General features: G+C 49.2%; 8 protein-coding genes across 8 annotated transcripts; 6 read left to right on the top strand and 2 right to left on the bottom strand.

The window, feature by feature from the left end:
• Positions 1-31: 31 nt before the first annotated feature.
• On the top strand, positions 32-988 carry N7517_008590 (NmrA-like family protein; the record flags this gene model as incomplete). Its single annotated transcript, XM_056726320.1, has 1 exon — positions 32-988. One exon carries the CDS (start codon positions 32-34, stop codon positions 986-988), a length of 957 nt encoding a protein of 318 aa, XP_056577171.1.
• A 274-nt stretch (positions 989-1262) lies between these two features.
• Positions 1263-2398, bottom strand: N7517_008589 (uncharacterized protein; the record flags this gene model as incomplete). The annotated part of the gene is made up of 4 exons (XM_056726319.1): positions 1263-1847; positions 1921-2187; positions 2242-2287; positions 2343-2398. 4 exons carry the CDS (start codon positions 2396-2398, stop codon positions 1263-1265), a joined length of 954 nt encoding a protein of 317 aa, XP_056577170.1.
• A 1401-nt stretch (positions 2399-3799) lies between these two features.
• On the top strand, positions 3800-4352 carry N7517_008588 (uncharacterized protein; the record flags this gene model as incomplete). Its single annotated transcript, XM_056726318.1, has 2 exons — positions 3800-4261; positions 4308-4352. 2 exons carry the CDS (start codon positions 3800-3802, stop codon positions 4350-4352), a joined length of 507 nt encoding a protein of 168 aa, XP_056577169.1.
• A 95-nt stretch (positions 4353-4447) lies between these two features.
• N7517_008587 (cytochrome P450) lies at positions 4448-5717 on the top strand (the record flags this gene model as incomplete). The annotated part of the gene is made up of 4 exons (XM_056726317.1): positions 4448-4499; positions 4557-4891; positions 4944-5478; positions 5533-5717. The coding sequence occupies 4 exons, from the start codon at positions 4448-4450 to the stop codon at positions 5715-5717; spliced, it is 1107 nt and encodes a 368-aa protein (XP_056577168.1).
• A 1160-nt stretch (positions 5718-6877) lies between these two features.
• On the top strand, positions 6878-9862 carry N7517_008586 (karyopherin beta; the record flags this gene model as incomplete). Its single annotated transcript, XM_056726316.1, has 7 exons — positions 6878-6976; positions 7069-7875; positions 7939-8564; positions 8617-9166; positions 9226-9463; positions 9522-9630; positions 9682-9862. The coding sequence occupies 7 exons, from the start codon at positions 6878-6880 to the stop codon at positions 9860-9862; spliced, it is 2610 nt and encodes an 869-aa protein (XP_056577167.1).
• A 1389-nt stretch (positions 9863-11251) lies between these two features.
• On the top strand, positions 11252-11990 carry N7517_008585 (40S ribosomal protein uS8; the record flags this gene model as incomplete). Its single annotated transcript, XM_056726315.1, has 3 exons — positions 11252-11384; positions 11668-11737; positions 11801-11990. The coding sequence occupies 3 exons, from the start codon at positions 11252-11254 to the stop codon at positions 11988-11990; spliced, it is 393 nt and encodes a 130-aa protein (XP_056577166.1).
• Positions 11991-12326: 336 nt separating this feature from the next.
• N7517_008584 (uncharacterized protein) lies at positions 12327-13627 on the top strand (the record flags this gene model as incomplete). The annotated part of the gene is given in 5 exon segments (XM_056726314.1): positions 12327-12362; positions 12415-12740; positions 12875-13239; positions 13257-13464; positions 13540-13627. The coding sequence occupies 5 exon segments, from the start codon at positions 12327-12329 to the stop codon at positions 13625-13627; spliced, it is 1023 nt and encodes a 340-aa protein (XP_056577165.1).
• A 509-nt stretch (positions 13628-14136) lies between these two features.
• On the bottom strand, positions 14137-15646 carry N7517_008583 (uncharacterized protein; the record flags this gene model as incomplete). Its single annotated transcript, XM_056726313.1, has 2 exons — positions 14137-15573; positions 15641-15646. The coding sequence occupies 2 exons, from the start codon at positions 15644-15646 to the stop codon at positions 14137-14139; spliced, it is 1443 nt and encodes a 480-aa protein (XP_056577164.1).
• Between the last annotated feature and the right edge of the window lie 42 nt (positions 15647-15688).

The following is a 15688-nucleotide window of genomic DNA, read 5'->3' as shown; positions in this document are numbered from 1 at the left end:
TTCTTTGAATACTACCTTTGATTTACTCAACATGGCTCCTACCATTCTCATTATCGGCGCCACAGGCAACACTGGCCAGGCTGTTGTTGAAACGCTGCCAAAGTTGCTTCAATCAAGCAATACTTTGTCTGACCACCGTATCATTGCTCTTACTCGTTCTTCGAAGAGTCCAGTGGCACAAAAGCTTGCCCAACTGCCTGGAGTTGAAGTGATCGAGCAGAACTGGGTTGAAATCACATCCGACTGGCTCCGTGAACATCAAGTAACCAGAGCATTCATCGCATCACACAATGAACCGAATCACTTCGCTGAAGAGTCTACATTCCACGTTGCTGCCTTGAACGCCGGTGTCAAATATGTTGTCCGAATCTCAACCACTGCTGCGAACGTCCGCCCGGATTGTAACGCTTACTATCCACGTGCACACTGGGCGATCGAGGCTCTCTTGAGCTCGCCCGAATTCAGCAACCTGCAGTGGACTTCGCTCCAGCCCAACATCTTTACGCCTTCCTACCTTGCAGGTGCGGTGGAATTGATCAAACAGTACCGCAAAACTGGAAAGCAAGGAACGCTCAAATTGATGGCGTCGAAGGATGCGCCTGTCGGTGTGATTGATCCTTACGAGGTTGGAGTCTTTGCGGCTCGTCTTTTGTCCCAAGAAAATCTTGCTGCGCACAACAAAGCCAAATATGTTCTCAATGGACCAGGGGATATTACTGGGGAACAGCTCGTGGATCTGGTCGAGCAGTACATTGGTACGAAGGTTGAGCATGTCAGCTATCAAGACATGTCATTCCTTGATATGCTTTATGAGCACAGTTACGCGCCAACTCGTCAATCAAAGAACGTGATCTACTCTATCAAACACGCCCCGGAGACTGCGTGGGAGGGAAAATGCACAGCTTCAACCACAAGCAAGGCAGTATTGGAGCTCGCCCCACCAAAGATTACACCTGCTGAGGCGTTGAAGGGTCTTCTGGAGGAATAAGGGGCAGGTCAGCAGTACATGGTGATTTTATGGTGTCAAATCGCCTGCTTGTTCTTTCATTATAAACCAATGAGGAATCTCTGTTGCTCCTTCGTTCATAGCTTTTCCCATGTCACATTGGGAACATCTTTTTAAGTGTGTGAAGACCCCATTATTATTCTAGGTAGTTAAATATCATGCGGTGACAATCTTTATTTGCAGGCTTAGAGATTTTCGTATATATACAATGTAAGCTTCGACCTTATCATTTCCAGCCATGGGTTTTACCATATTTTTAGGGGTGAATATGACTTCTATTAGTCGCCGCAGGAAAGCCAATATTCACCTCGAAGTTGTCACCTGCAGCCTTATGCGACGTAATACCAACATTGGTTACCACTCGAATATTTTTGCTACTATCAACTCCCTGTTGTCGCATGAGCTCCTCCTCTGAACCAGTCAAAGTAGCGCCAAAGCCGTCATGCGAATTGTGCGGCTCGACCAAGTGCTCTTTCAGTGACTTCTTCGATCCACCCTTCAAGCTCGACAATTTGTGGGCACCTCTTTGATCATAACTTGTAGGGTCATGGGAGCTTCCTACCAATTTTGTGAAAAGAGACCGGAGCGCAGGTAGGTTAACGGCAATGACGGCGATTTGGATTTCGATGCCTGCAACAATGACCATACGGCCCATCACGTAGGAGGTATCGGGATCGGTGATAAGCTGCTTTTGAACGACAAATCGACACAATGCTGTGACGACGGACAATAATCCGAAGCAAATAATCCCAAGAACTGCTACCTTTCGTCTGGTGCTCATTTGGAGGTTGAGTACAGTGGGGATAGGGAGTATGAGAATTATGATATCGGAGATTGCATTCTAAAATGTTGATTATTGAGTTAGTATACCTTCATGTGTGTCTGCAAAGCTGGATAGGAAGATAACCACGTACTAGTGCCGTTGGAACCATTTGCACTACGTATTGACTGAGGTATTTCGCATTCGGATAGGCCTCGGGGTGGAACATAGCTGTCAGAGGTCTGGCCTGCAAGAATGCCAGTAACCATTCAACAACGAGGAACAATGTACACATGACCATTGTTCCGTATACCGCGAGCTGGAAGCTTCGTTTCGGCGAGAGGCGAAGGTAAAACATGAGGAATGCCTGCTTGAGTGTGAAGTGGACAAACATGTAGAAAACTTCCTCGATAAATAACCACTGCAAGTATATGTAAGTACTTAAAAGTCAATATTTTCGCGGATGCTGAATTACTTGGGTAATGTGTTGCATGACCCCTGGTGATGCTTGACTGCTCGGCCTGATCGAATAAATTAGAGTCATAGATAATCTAAAGCCCAAGTCCTAGCACTCACAGTCCACAACCATAAGAGAGAAATATGTAGAGAATTGTCTGTTGCATACATAGCATTGACAAACTGCGATTATGTCAGTAGAAATCCTATAATACTGTCGTGAGAAGCACGCACAAACAGAAATATAGCGACCATATCATCTCGGCCGAAGATCTGGAGACGCCATCGACAATAAAGACGAAGAAAAATTGATGTAGTCCCAAGAGCAAAGGCAATGGATATGATCACGTATGTAAGTGGACGAAGGTTCCCAATTGTCATGTTTGCTCACCTGCTATATGCTATAGCAGGTTGGAATACTCAAGGGCTTAGAGCTTACAGAGTACGAAGTAGAAGATAAGGCCATCTTACAACTTCGAAAAGCTACGCCAAATCGAAGGATCTGATTCCTGTTAGATATTCATCCCAGGCCTGGGATCATGATTGGCAAATATTGCAAGCTCGCTTTTCGAAAAGTACTAATCCCAATGCAATTTCTATCTGTGCTCTTATTCTCCACAGCGAGAAGTTCTCCATAACGCTAATAATGAGCCACCCGTTCGATACCCGGAAGTAAAATGATGCGGCCTGGCTCCTATGGCGTGGAGCGCGCGAGACCTTCCCGTTGTGGAGCGAGAAGTGGTGCCGTTCTCCGGGTTTATCGGCTGGTTTGAATCAATTAGGCCGAGTTTAAGATGTTACAGGTTATGCGATGGGGATAGTAAGAAACACCAGTTCTCCTATCTAAGACCTATGGCCAACATCGATGTATAAAACAAGTCTCAGACGACGATAAGCTTACTTTCCCGGAGGACATAGTATAGTCTCACAGGTATCGTGAACAGAAATCGGATGTAATAATAATTAGAAGGTACTATATTACTCGGCGATTCATCCTGACAGATAGAAAGTGTTTAGGTTCCATATTAAGACGAACCTCCGATATAAGAATCGACCCCATCTCGCAATTAAAGTGCACATTATTACCGTGAATCTGCCCTTGTACTCCGTACAATACTTGCTCCTGGCGAGATAATTGGCGGGCTGTTCAGGGGTAAGTGGAGAACGAGAAGAGATGTAGGCTTGGACTCGAGTATCGAGATTAAAGATAAATCTCGTGGAAAACAGCTAGTAAGAGCTAGCCGTATGCAATTGATTAAAGAGAGGTTGGGGAGAGTCAAAGGGGGCATGAGATCAAGACATGAAAATGGCCCAAAGGCTAGAGGATTAGCTGCATGCATACTCCACTTCGTTACAATTTGATTCTTTTCAACTGCCATTAAGCGATGGCTTCGTGGGGCCTGGTCTTTGGGGGCGAAATATCTGTGGCCGCACAGCAGCCTCTCCATCTGGCGCCAATGATACTGCTGTCATTAGAATCTGTGGAGCAGAGAACTGGCAAGATGCAGTTTGGGGAGAGCCCGTGTTGTGTTTTCCCTCCGACCGTGCCCCCATCCTCTCTCTTATAGCTGTTCACCATGGACTCATCACTGTTCTCCGTGGAGGGACTCGATGGAGCATTCAGTGCTGATTTCCTCAGTCTGGGGCTTTCTGCGGTGGGTCTTGGAGTGATATCTCATGTGTCAATTTTCCGCACTTTGCCAGTAGAGGAATATCTCTATGGACTTCTTGGTCTGTATATCGTGTCGCTTTGTTTGATCACGCTCGCATACATCTCCGTCACAAATCTTGCGTTGTTGCAGGTACTGATACGCGTGGGTTGGATTGCTTTCACATTCAACGTGGCCCTTACGTCAAGTATTGGAATTTATCGATTATTCTTCCACCGTCTTCATCACTTTCCAGGCCCTGTGCTTTCTAAACTGTCCCGGTTTTATGATGCCTACCTTGCAGGGAAAAACGTCCAATATAATATGGAAATTGAGAAGCTGCACGACACATACGGCGATTTTATTCGAACTGGTCGGTCTGACATAATCGTGAGTGCATAATACGAGGCTGATTTAAAGACTCGCATCTCTATAGGACCGCGGGAGATCTGCATTGTTCGGAAATCCGCCGTACCGTTGATATTTGGTCCCCAGTCTAAGTGCTTGAAGTCAACATATTACGCTCAAGTGTCGACGCAGTCCAAATTTTGTTCAGTTCATCACACGCGCGACATAATGGATCACCGGAAGCGACGCAAGGCATGGGACCGAAGTTTCAGCATCAAAGGTGGGCAGGCAGTCTCCGATCTTAAGTCTTTGTTCCTAGAGTACTAACTATCTCTAGCCCTTGCGACTTACGAGCCACGTGTTAAGGACAAGGTAGACCAGTTTGCTTCTTATATTCAAAGCAACCTGGGTCAATCTATCGATGCTAGTGTCTGGTCAATGTTTCTCAGTTTTGACATCATGGGAAATGTTGGGTTCGGAAAAGAGTTTAACAACCTGGCTACAGGGATCGAGCATCCGGCGATCAAAGGCGTTCATGACCATATGGCTATTCTCGGAACAATGGGCCATGTTCCTTGGCTTTTGAACCTTGCCAGCCGTATCCCAGGGGCAGCGTCTGGATATTCCAGTTTCTTTCGGTGGTGTGGAGATGAAATTGAGCGAAAGCAAAAGGTACGCAAGTTTGTCTCTGCACACATAGCTATCACAATACTTATAAATACAGGACTGGGATATGGATAGGAGCCCACAGGATATTGTCTCGTGGCTATTGAAAGCCTATGTCGACAAGGATATATCTGCGGCTCCAACCGAGGCTGCTCTTCATGAGGATTCACGAGTGGTTATAGTGGCTGGCAGTGAGACTACAGCTACTACTTTAGCATCTACACTCTACTATCTGGCCAAGAATCCCGCAATACTATCGAAGCTGCAACGCCATCTAGATGAAGCCATGCCAGGAAGGTCAAAAGATTGGTCATATGAGAAGGTCAAGTCTGTCGCTTACCTCGACGATATCATCCACGAAACACTTCGCCTGCGACCTGCGATAATGACGGGTGGATACCGCGTTACTCCAGCCGAGGGAATACAGGTCGATGAGGTGTACATTCCCGGGGATGTCAATGTTTTCGTTCCAGTGCAATTGATCCAAACAGATGAAAGGTACTACACCGATGCCAAACAATTTGTACCAGAGCGATGGAACGAGAAGAGAGAAATGTGCTCTGAAAATGCCCCCTTCTTTCCATTTGTACTTGGTAAATACTGCTCAACGCAAGATTCACAGTCGATCTCCTAACCCATTCCTCTAGGACCCTATACTTGTCCCGGGAAGAATTTGGCTATGATGAGTCTTCGCATTTCGCTTTCCACTTTGGCACAGTCGTTCCACGTCCAGTTCGGTCCGAATGAGAATGGAGAGGCATTTGAAACTGAGACTCGGGATACTTTTACCACCACGCTTGCTCCATTACAAATCCAATTCCAGCCGCGCTAACATAGAAATTGAGCGACATCCAAAATATATATTGCTCCACATAGTTGCTTAAAGGTGATAGATTGTGTTGTGTATAATCACATGGGTTCTCAATCCATTATTGGTTGTTTTGCAAGCCTCCTATGAATACATGCGAATGAACGTGAATATGTTATGAGACGTATGTTGTGAAAGGGTTGCGAAGCCTAAGCTTGCTCGAGGTCGTAGAAGTCTCGCAAACTCACTATTATGTAGTGTTAGGATTACCAGTACATTTGCTAGACTATCTAGTAGCCGGAGACCATATTTACATGTAGTTATACAAGCTATTTGTCTCTTCGCTAATGTTAATAGCAGTCTTGCACACGAATTCACCCAGAGTGATAATTAGACTGACGGATCCTTTAGGTGATTCATAGACACCTGAAATGCCCATGTAATCTAAGGGAACACTCACACGAAACTATAGAACATAAGCTAGAATACTTTTCTTTGCGTAGTTGTGAGTCTATAGAGCTGAGACCCTTATAGTCGGAAATCGGATGGAGACTCAACAGACTCATCATCCGAAATGGTCCCTGAGTTACAAATTTTTGAAAACTGAGCTCGCCAAAATGGGATGTTCTTAGATCCCTCACTGTTTTATAGCAAAAGTGAAGTGAACAAAGTCTTCGCTCCTTGGCTGAGCAAGGGAGTCCTACAGCCTGAGGCAGAGAGTCACGTGCACCTGACTAACCCCCGCACTAGGGCCAATCAGAGGGCGACCCCCGTAGAACCTCAACCCATTGAGGTCTTTCTTGCTTCGAATCTTTGTTTTAGTCTCTTCACATATTTTGCACTTCTACAGCTATTTCCATATTCTCCAGACCCTCCCACCTATTTATTGTGTGTTGAAAACTGGGCGTGCACTCAAGGCACCTTTTCCTCTCTGTGCCTCTTGTCGCGGAAAGACCTAGTGCATGCCGCCTCGTCATATCCACAAAAACACCCGTCCCTTCTTCCCACTCTTCCACAGGAAATCCTCTTTCCACCACTGCTTCTATCGTGGTGATCACCGAGTGTCGAACCCTTTGATTGATCCGGGTCCAGAGGGGTTTTAAAGTCTTTTTTCTAATCTTTTATCCACCTCTTTTTTCCTTCTTTTTTCTCTCCACCCCACATCCTTCATTTCTTTGCACATCATGGACGCCCGTCAGGTGTTGCAGAGTACCCTCGCGCCAGATGCGTCCGAGCGTAGCAATGCCGAACAGCAACTCGCCCACGCCGCGGAGGTTGACTTCGTATGTGTCTTCCCTTGCCCCCCTTCGTCCTGCCACGAGTCATGAAAGATTTCCCTAGGATCCCGAATGCTGATACTTCTGTTACCCGATAGGCTGCCTACCTCATCACCCTCGGCCAGGAACTCGCCAACGAGAGCAGCCCTGCTCACATCCGTGTGGCTGCTGGTATCGCTTTGAAGAACGCTTTCACTTTCCGGGATCAAGCCAAGTTGCGCGAGGTGCAGCTCCGATGGGCTCAGAGTATCAACCCCGACACCAAGAAACAGGTCAAAGAGCTTGCGCTCAAGACTCTGCAGTCGCCCGATGCTCGCGCTGGAAATGCCGCCGCCACACTCATTGTTTCGATCGCCGCCATCGAGTTGCCGCGTGGTGAGTGGCCCGAGTTGATGGGAATTCTTGTCCAAAATGTCGCCAGTGGAAACGACGCACTAAAGCAGTCATCTCTCACTGCCATCGGTTACATTTGCGAGTCGCAAGATCCCGAACTCCGCTCCAGCCTGACACAACACTCCAATGCTATCCTTACTGCGGTCGTTCAGGGTGCTCGGCGCGAGGAGCCGAACATGGATGTCCGTTACGCTGCTATCGCCGCTCTCAGTGATGCCGTCGATTTCGTGCGAACCAACATGGACAACGAGGGAGAGCGCAACTACATTATGCAGGTCGTCTGCGAGGCCACCCAGGCCGATGAGGTCCGTGTGCAGGCTGCTGCATTCGGTTGCTTGAACCGAATCATGGGATCCTACTACGAGAAGATGCGCTTCTACATGGAGAAGGCCCTGTTCGGCCTGAGCATCATGGGCATGAAGAGCGAGGAGGAAGAAGTCGCCAAGCTGGCTATTGAGTTCTGGTGCACTGTCTGCGAGGAGGAGATTGCCATCGAGGATGACAACGCTGAGGTATGTATCAAGCGCACGAAACCGAGTGACTTTGGACATGTACTGACATTATGTTTCTTATAGGCTCAGGCAGAGGGTGTTGAGGCTCGTCCTTTCTTCGGATTTGCTCGCGTCGCTACCCGCGAGGTTGTTCCCGTCTTGCTCCAATCTATGTGCCGCCAGGACGAGGATGCTGGTGACGATGAGTACAACGTGTCCCGTGCTGCCTACCAGGCTATGCAGCTTTACGCCCAGTGTGTGCAGGGTGATGTCATTCAGCCCGTCGTGACTTTTGTCGAGGAGAATATCCGCAATGAGGACTGGCACCGTCGTGATGCCGCCGTCGCTGCTTTCGGCGCTATTATGGAAGGCCCCGAACCCACTGTTCTGGAGCCCCTGATCAAGCAGGCCTTGTCTGTTTTGCTTGGCATGATGGAGGATAGCTCCGTCTCCGTCCGCGACTCCACTGCCTACGCCCTGGGTCGGGTGTGCGACTGCTGCCCCGAGGTTCTCGACCCCGAGGTTCACCTCCAGCCGCTTATTTCGTGCCTCTTCAACGGCCTTGCCAACTCTCCCAAGATCGCCAGCTCCTGTTGCTGGGCTCTTATGAACGTCGCAGACCGATTTGCTGGTGACGATGGCTCACAGACCAATCCTCTGTCGAAGCACTTTGAGGACAGTGTGAAGTCCCTGCTGACAGTGACCGAGCGGTATGTTCCCCAGTGATATGCTTTTGGTTCCTTTGATCTAACGCCCGTACAGACAAGACGCCGATAACCAGCTCCGTACCGCTGGATACGAAGTTCTCAACTCCTTTGTTATGAACTCTGCCAATGACAGCCTGCCCATGGTTGCAACTCTCTCAGATGTTATTATCCAGCGTCTTGAGCACACTGTTCCCATGCAGCAGCAGGTCGTTAGCCCCGAGGACCGTATTCTCCTCGAGGAGATGCAGACTAGCTTGATCAGTGTCATTCTGGCTATCGTCCAGCGCTTCGAGGGCGAGATTAAGCCTCAGGCTGACCGTATTATGAGCGTGCTGCTTCAGGTCCTGAGTACCCTTGGCGCCAAGTCAAGCGTGCCGGATGTCATCTTTGCCACCGTTGGTGCTATTGCCAGTGCTCTTGAGGATGATTTCATCAAGTACATGGAGTCTTTCAGCCCATTCCTGTACAACGCCCTGGGCAACCAGGAGGAGCCCGGTCTCTGCGCTATGGCCATCGGCTTGGTCAGCGACATTGCTCGTGCCTTGAACGAGAAGGTCCAGCCTTACTGCGACACCTTCATGAACCTCCTGCTCAAGACTCTCCAGGTGAGATTATTTCTCTCAGATATATTGAATTTACCGTCTAATGCTAATTTTTCAAACAGACTTCCACCAACCAGCTCAAGCCTGCGATTCTTGAGACCTTCGGCGATATTGCCCAGGCCATCGGTACTAACTTCGATACGTACTTGGCGGTCGTTGGCCAGGTTCTGCAGCAAGCCTCCAGCGTTACCACCAGCTCCGACCTCCCATACGACATGGTGGATTACATTGTTTCTCTCCGTGAAGGCATCATGGATGCTTGGGGTGGTATTCTTCTGTCTTACAAGGGCACTCCTTCCAGTACGTTCCTCTTTACTCTCTACACAGATACGACGTCAGCATGCTAATCAGATCGCAGTCACCCAACTCCAGCCTTTCATCGAGTCTATCTTCCAGCTTCTTCACATCATCTCCCAGGAGAGCAACCGCAGCGAAGGTCTGATGCGGTCTGCCATGGGTGTTATTGGGTATGTCTCGGCAACTTCTAGTCTCAATTGCCTATACTAACTACTCAATAGTGATCTTGCTGATGCGTTCCCCAATGGCGAGCTCGCTGCCTACTTCCGCAACGACTGGGTCACCTCTCTCGTGAGAGAGACTCGCACAACCAGACAGTACAGCGAGCGCACAATCGAGACTGCCCGCTGGACCCGCGAGCAGGTCAAGCGCCAGATCAACATGGGTGCTGGTATGGCGTAAAGCCGTCACCATGTCTCACCCGATTGATTACCAGTGCTTCTGGTCCGATTCCGTCACCCAAAGCGTCTGCCACTCACATCGGGCCTGTTAGCATCAATGCCACAGGCCCCAGGGCTACTTGAGCCCACACCCAATTGGTGCTCCTGATGTGTGCCGGGTGGATGTCCTGTTCTCGACGTTGTCAAACCAGAGCGCTTAGCTGATAGCCTCAAATCCCTCTCCCCTTGATTCCCCAGCACAGGATTTCCCTCCCATCACTACCCTTTGGTCACGAATTTCGTTCCCCAAAACCATTTTGTTGGTGCTCAATTCGCTGATGACACATTCGAATGAGCTCCCGGCACCCTTCCCAATTTCTGTATGGCCCTGTCTGAGTTTCCTTTTTCTTCTTGATACAACCCGTTTCACCTTTCCCAATCCCCCTTCTATGTTGTTTTTAATTAGACAAGACCCCCTCCCTCGCATCTTATAGCATTGCGACTCATGTAGCCCAAGAATTCATGTATCCCCTACCCCCTCTACTGTACTCCCAATTCATGTATCCCTTTCCCCTCATGTCACCCCCTCCAGAAAAGAGTCATTGTCATGAAAAAGCTGTCCCTGATTTCGTCTCCTTTCCTCGTATACGCCGACATTTGCCCACAACCATGCTATCACGCTGGAGAATCATGTATAGAACCACCTATCCGAACCTTGCCTACGGATGGAATCAGTGAATGATGTGCTGATGAGTTAGTAGTAGTAGGAGTAAAGATGTATGTATCATCATTTGTGTTGGCGTTTTAATGGTGATTTTTTGCTTGACTTGGCGAGCTCTTCTTGTTCCTGTTTTATTGAGTAATGTGTAGGTACAGCCTTGGAGTTCCAGCTACATTATCCATGGATGTATGAAGGTATTAGTTAACTACTGTAGAAAATAGTGATGCCTTGCCGTAGAAGCCTAAGGCACCAATATGTTGACGCTTATCATCACGTGTATCGATAAGGGCTAATATGCGCACCAACCCTACCCGCGCACCACCCGAAAACCAAACTTTCACCGATCGTCGTTTTCTTCCGCTTCATCCATCGACGACCATCTCTCGAGGTATGTGCTATTCCCTCCCCCAACAACAGCCTCTCAGCTAGTCTGGGGATGCAATCATCTTGTCTAGATTGCTTCCATACGTGAATTATAGATAATTCTCAGGAATCGCGATCCAGGAAGCCAAGATGATACGCATCTCCCAACTCGGCACGGGCTGAAGAACTCCTTGCAATGTAAAAAAGGGGCACTCTTTGCGCTCGAAGACTAGTGGTGGCTGACTTGAACCGCCTTCGTCCAACAGATACCTCATAATCTTTACTTTTAAACGTTACGATTTGAGAATCTCGAACTAAACCGCCAAAATGGTCAAGACCTCCGTCCTCAACGATGCGCTTAACGCCATGAACAACGCCGAGAAGGCTGGCAAGCGCCAGGTCCTCATCCGTCCTTCCTCCAAGGTCATCGTCAAGTTCCTTGCTGTCATGCAGAAGCACGGTACGTGAATTTTGGAATTTTCTTTTCGTCTTTTTTATTTCTTGTCTTGCGTTCTCTTTTTTTTTCCTTCTGATTTTTCCATTCCCTGTCTTGAGAATCTTTGTACCACCCATTCGGGCTGATAACTAGGCGGCCGGTCTCAATCAACCTACGACGTCTGCCTTTTAAGTGTCCGATATATTAATTTGCGAAGATCTTACACGTTTCCAAAGCGCTGTTATGGCCTTATCAGTATTTGACGACTTTTAAATCTTCACAACATACTGACTCTTTTCTTTCTCAGGTTACATCGGCGAGTTCGAGGAGGTCGATGACCACCGCTCCGGCAAGATTGTCATCCAGCTTAACGGCCGGTACGTATTTCAATTACATCCACCAGTCTCAATGGAACAATAAGCTAACGTTCATATCTCCAGTCTCAACAAGTGTGGTGTCATCAACCCCCGCTACCCCGTTCAGCTCCGTGACCTCGAGAAGTGGGCTACCCAGCTCCTTCCTTCCCGTCAGTTCGGTTACGTTGTCCTGACCACCTCCGCCGGTATCATGGACCACGAGGAGGCTCGCCGCAAGCACGTTGCCGGCAAGCTCCTCGGCTTCTTCTACTAGATGGAGTCGTTCTAAAAAAGAATCGAGAAAAGTTCTTGCTTTGACTGGTTATGCATGGCGTTGGTTGTACTGGGCTGGACCCTGGAATGTAATCTGGAATTTGTAGCTGTGAACAAAATACCCCCTGTTCCGCACTTTTGATGGCTTGCAGAGTACAAGGTTCGCTCGTATATCAATGCTAGATGATTCTGGTCTGCACTGTTTATCCACTTCTCTCCTTTTCTGCGCCGTAGCCCCGGGCCGAGGTACATGTTTACCGCCCTAGGATGTACATGTATTCTGCCTTTCCCCCGCAACAATGGCAGGCCGGTACATAGTTGAACAACTTCATACACGATGCCTTTGGACACGATATATCTAACTCGACATGGGGTATGTACTCTAGACAGTCCTTGTTGTGAACTTGTAGACCTAACTATTGCAGCACCGCCTCAGCTGGACCATTGACTTTCGCACTGGCACATACAGGGCCCAATTCCCAACGCCGACAGGAAACCCAGCAGACCCTGTGCTGACCTCGCACGGCGTTCATCAGTCGCACGAATTAGCAAGACACATTGCTGGCCCCCAATTCCACCCGAAGCCATTCCGTGTCTACTCGAGTCCCTTCTACCGCTGCCTGCAAACAATCCAGCCGTCTGTTGAAGAGCTCAAGAAAATCGCTGCTGAATCTGGCAATCAGAAAGATGGCCAGATTGGATCAATCGATCGGCATGCGGAGCTGGATGTACGAATTGAGAATGGGCTAGGGTATGTACTACGTCCTCTCTTTATACTTATACTTCCTTCCACCCTACCGAATCAACCCAACCGTTTTACTTTCTCACCAACAAATGCAGCACTTCACAGGCGGCATATTACATTATAAGCTAATTGGAATGCAGAGAATGGTTCGGTGCAACAGACTTCTTCGACCACCCAGCCCACCCAACCCCCCAAATAATGTCCACCCATTTCCCAACCCTCCTCTCAGACGCCAGCCAAACCTACAACCCCCTCCTTATCCCCTCAAGACGCGGCGAGACAATCACCCAACTCCACAACCGCATAGCAACGGCCTTGCAAGGCATAATCGCCGACATCGACGCAGAAGTCTCCGCCCTGGAAGCAGACCTACCACCAGACCAAAGAACCAGCAAGTCCGTCCTGATCTGCGCGCATGCTGCGCCACTCATTGCCATGGGACGGGCTCTTACTGGGCACATGCCGGATGATAAATCTGAAGAGGACTTCAATGTTTTCACAGCTGGTTTGAGTACCTTTAAGAGGAGGGGGCTTCTTCTACTGCTAGTGCTGGACATAGCGGTGACCAGGAAGGAAATCAAACTGAGAAGCCGCTTGCTGAGGGTACGACGTTCATTCGTGCGTCGGGGTCTCTGCCGCAGTGGAGGAATGGACGTGGTGTTGGGGGTGGATGGGATTGTGTTGCGAATGGGGATTGTAGCTTTTTGAGTGGTGGTGCTGAGCGTGGATGGTGAGTGGATCCCTCTCTTTTTTCCCTTTCCCTTTCTTTGGTGTCGAGAGAAGATACTGATATAGACTCCCGCAGGCACTTTGATGGCGAAGAATCCTTCAACACGGGCCCTATGGCTCCGCCTTCGGAGCCACCTGAGAATGTAGGTGCCTCGAAGCTGTGAGTTGATGAGATGCACAATTATACTAGAGCAATGGCTTGTGGTGAATAGGGGGAGGTCATTGTTGCGTCTTTCTCAGATCATCAATTTCTGGCAACGTCGAAACAATGACCACGCATCGGCTAGTTGGGCTATCACAGGTTGGGCTGCCATAGTCTATCCCTACAATGCTTAACTGATATCTCATAAAGTGGCTCTCGTCCGCAACGAGCCTTTGATAGTGATATAAAAGGGAAGACACATAAAACATAGCATAAACACAATATATATTGATGGCGGCCTAGAACTATGTACGATATACCATCTAGCTCCACGTGATATATATAAGCGGCTTGAAGACCATTATTTTGATCACCTTATCAGCTTGATTTCATGGAGTGCATTGTCGTGGGTACCACCTTGACCCACGTTGAATTCATTTGTAAACTAGATTGGAGACGCTACCGCTAATAATAATATAAAGATGAAAAGCAAATGCTCGCGGTATGTCTCAGTTCCCTGATGGACCCTGTTCAGATTTCAGACTGTGCATGCGCGGCAGAGACCTCCTGTTCAATGCCTGGATTTCCCGCGCCTTCCACGCCAGCCTGGGCCCGTTCCCGCTCCTGACGCTCCCGTTCCCGTGCCTGCTCCTGCTCTTGAAGTTCCCGTGCCTGACGTTCCTGCTCAGCTACGAAAGCTTGGTCTGCCGCAGTGCGAGCGCGGACATGCCCTTCACCAAGACCGGGAACCAGACTCGCAAAAAGGAAAACAAGGGCTCGCTCCGCGCGGCGTACCTGGTCCCAAATACTGAACTCCGCAATGTGATCCGCTCCAGGTTGGGTGGCTCGGTCTGCCGGTCCACCGGCATGTGTGAGGCCCTCGAGATGACGTTGGATGGGACTGATGACTAGAGTCGCGAATTGCCGGGGGATATTGGTTTCGGAAAAGAATGTGACAAGCAACGCAATGCTGACGAGCATGTAACGCCTCCAGGTGCCAGGATCGCTGATGAGGTAGCAGAAGAGCCACAGACGGGTAAACAGCCAGATGCGGCGGATGTGTCGTGCCATACCAGCGTGCTCTACGTTGTTACCACGGCGCTGTTGGTTGAGCATTGCTTGGTGGAGGGCGTTCTGGACTACTGCTGCGTTTTGGTTGGGCTCTTGAGGTGCTTGATATGGTGGGGTTGCTTGATATGCTGGGGGTGCTGGGGGTGCTTGAGCTGCGCCGGATTCGCCAGCGGGGACTGTATTAGGCGAAACTGCCCGCTGCACTGTGGGCCGGGATGCCGAGTGAGTTTGTCCCACGAGGCTATTGTGGTCTCCCATTGGCGAAGCTAGCATGAAGAACTGAGTCACGCTTCCTCGGTAGGTTGGTTGGTGCACGTGTTGGGGCTCAAAGAGGGAATGAACTTGAAGGTTTGTCTGCGAATGCTGTTGCATATATCCCACTAGGCGGGTGCGTTGTTGAGCATCAAGAATACGGGCAAGCAGTTCCGCAACACCAGGTACAGGAAGTTGTCTCTCAGATCGTCCATCTTGAATTTCAAGAAGCTGGTTCCGTATATGAATGATGCTCTCCATGGGTGGCATGATATGTCGGTCCAGTTGTCCCTCAATCTCCACAATGAGAGCTCGTAAAGCGTGAATGCGCTGAGAGAGTTCTGCGCCGCCGGCTTCAGGTGCATTCGCAGTGGCTGAGCGTTGATTAGGCAGAGCGGCATTGAGGTATTGAGCGAATGTGACCTGTGGAGAACCTAGAGTGGCATCCATTGTCCTGGGAATTCTGGAGTGCGCGGATCCATTAGATGCAGTCTCCGAAGTATCAGGGTTCAACCAGGTGGAAGTGGAAGTGGAAGCTTGAGTGGAATTCGCGAGAGGCGAAGCTTGCGGCATGGTAGAGATAGAAGGTGCTTCTGTGTGTGCTGGCTCAGGTGGCAGCACAAGGTGCATGCTATCAGTGCCTTCCTGGAAAGAAAATACCATTCAGTTAGGATGAAAGGCCATATAGTGCGGGTCAGAACAAGTTACTTACCTCCATAGCTGAGACTACTGCGCTGAGTGTTGCCTCATCGACAGTTAG

This window comes from Penicillium concentricum, assembly GCF_028827145.1.
Source record: "Penicillium concentricum strain IBT 3081 chromosome Unknown utg000003l_segment0_segment0, whole genome shotgun sequence".
In the NCBI taxonomy this organism is placed as follows: domain Eukaryota; kingdom Fungi; phylum Ascomycota; class Eurotiomycetes; order Eurotiales; family Aspergillaceae; genus Penicillium; species Penicillium concentricum.
This window is presented reverse-complemented; position numbering and strand designations above follow the sequence as displayed.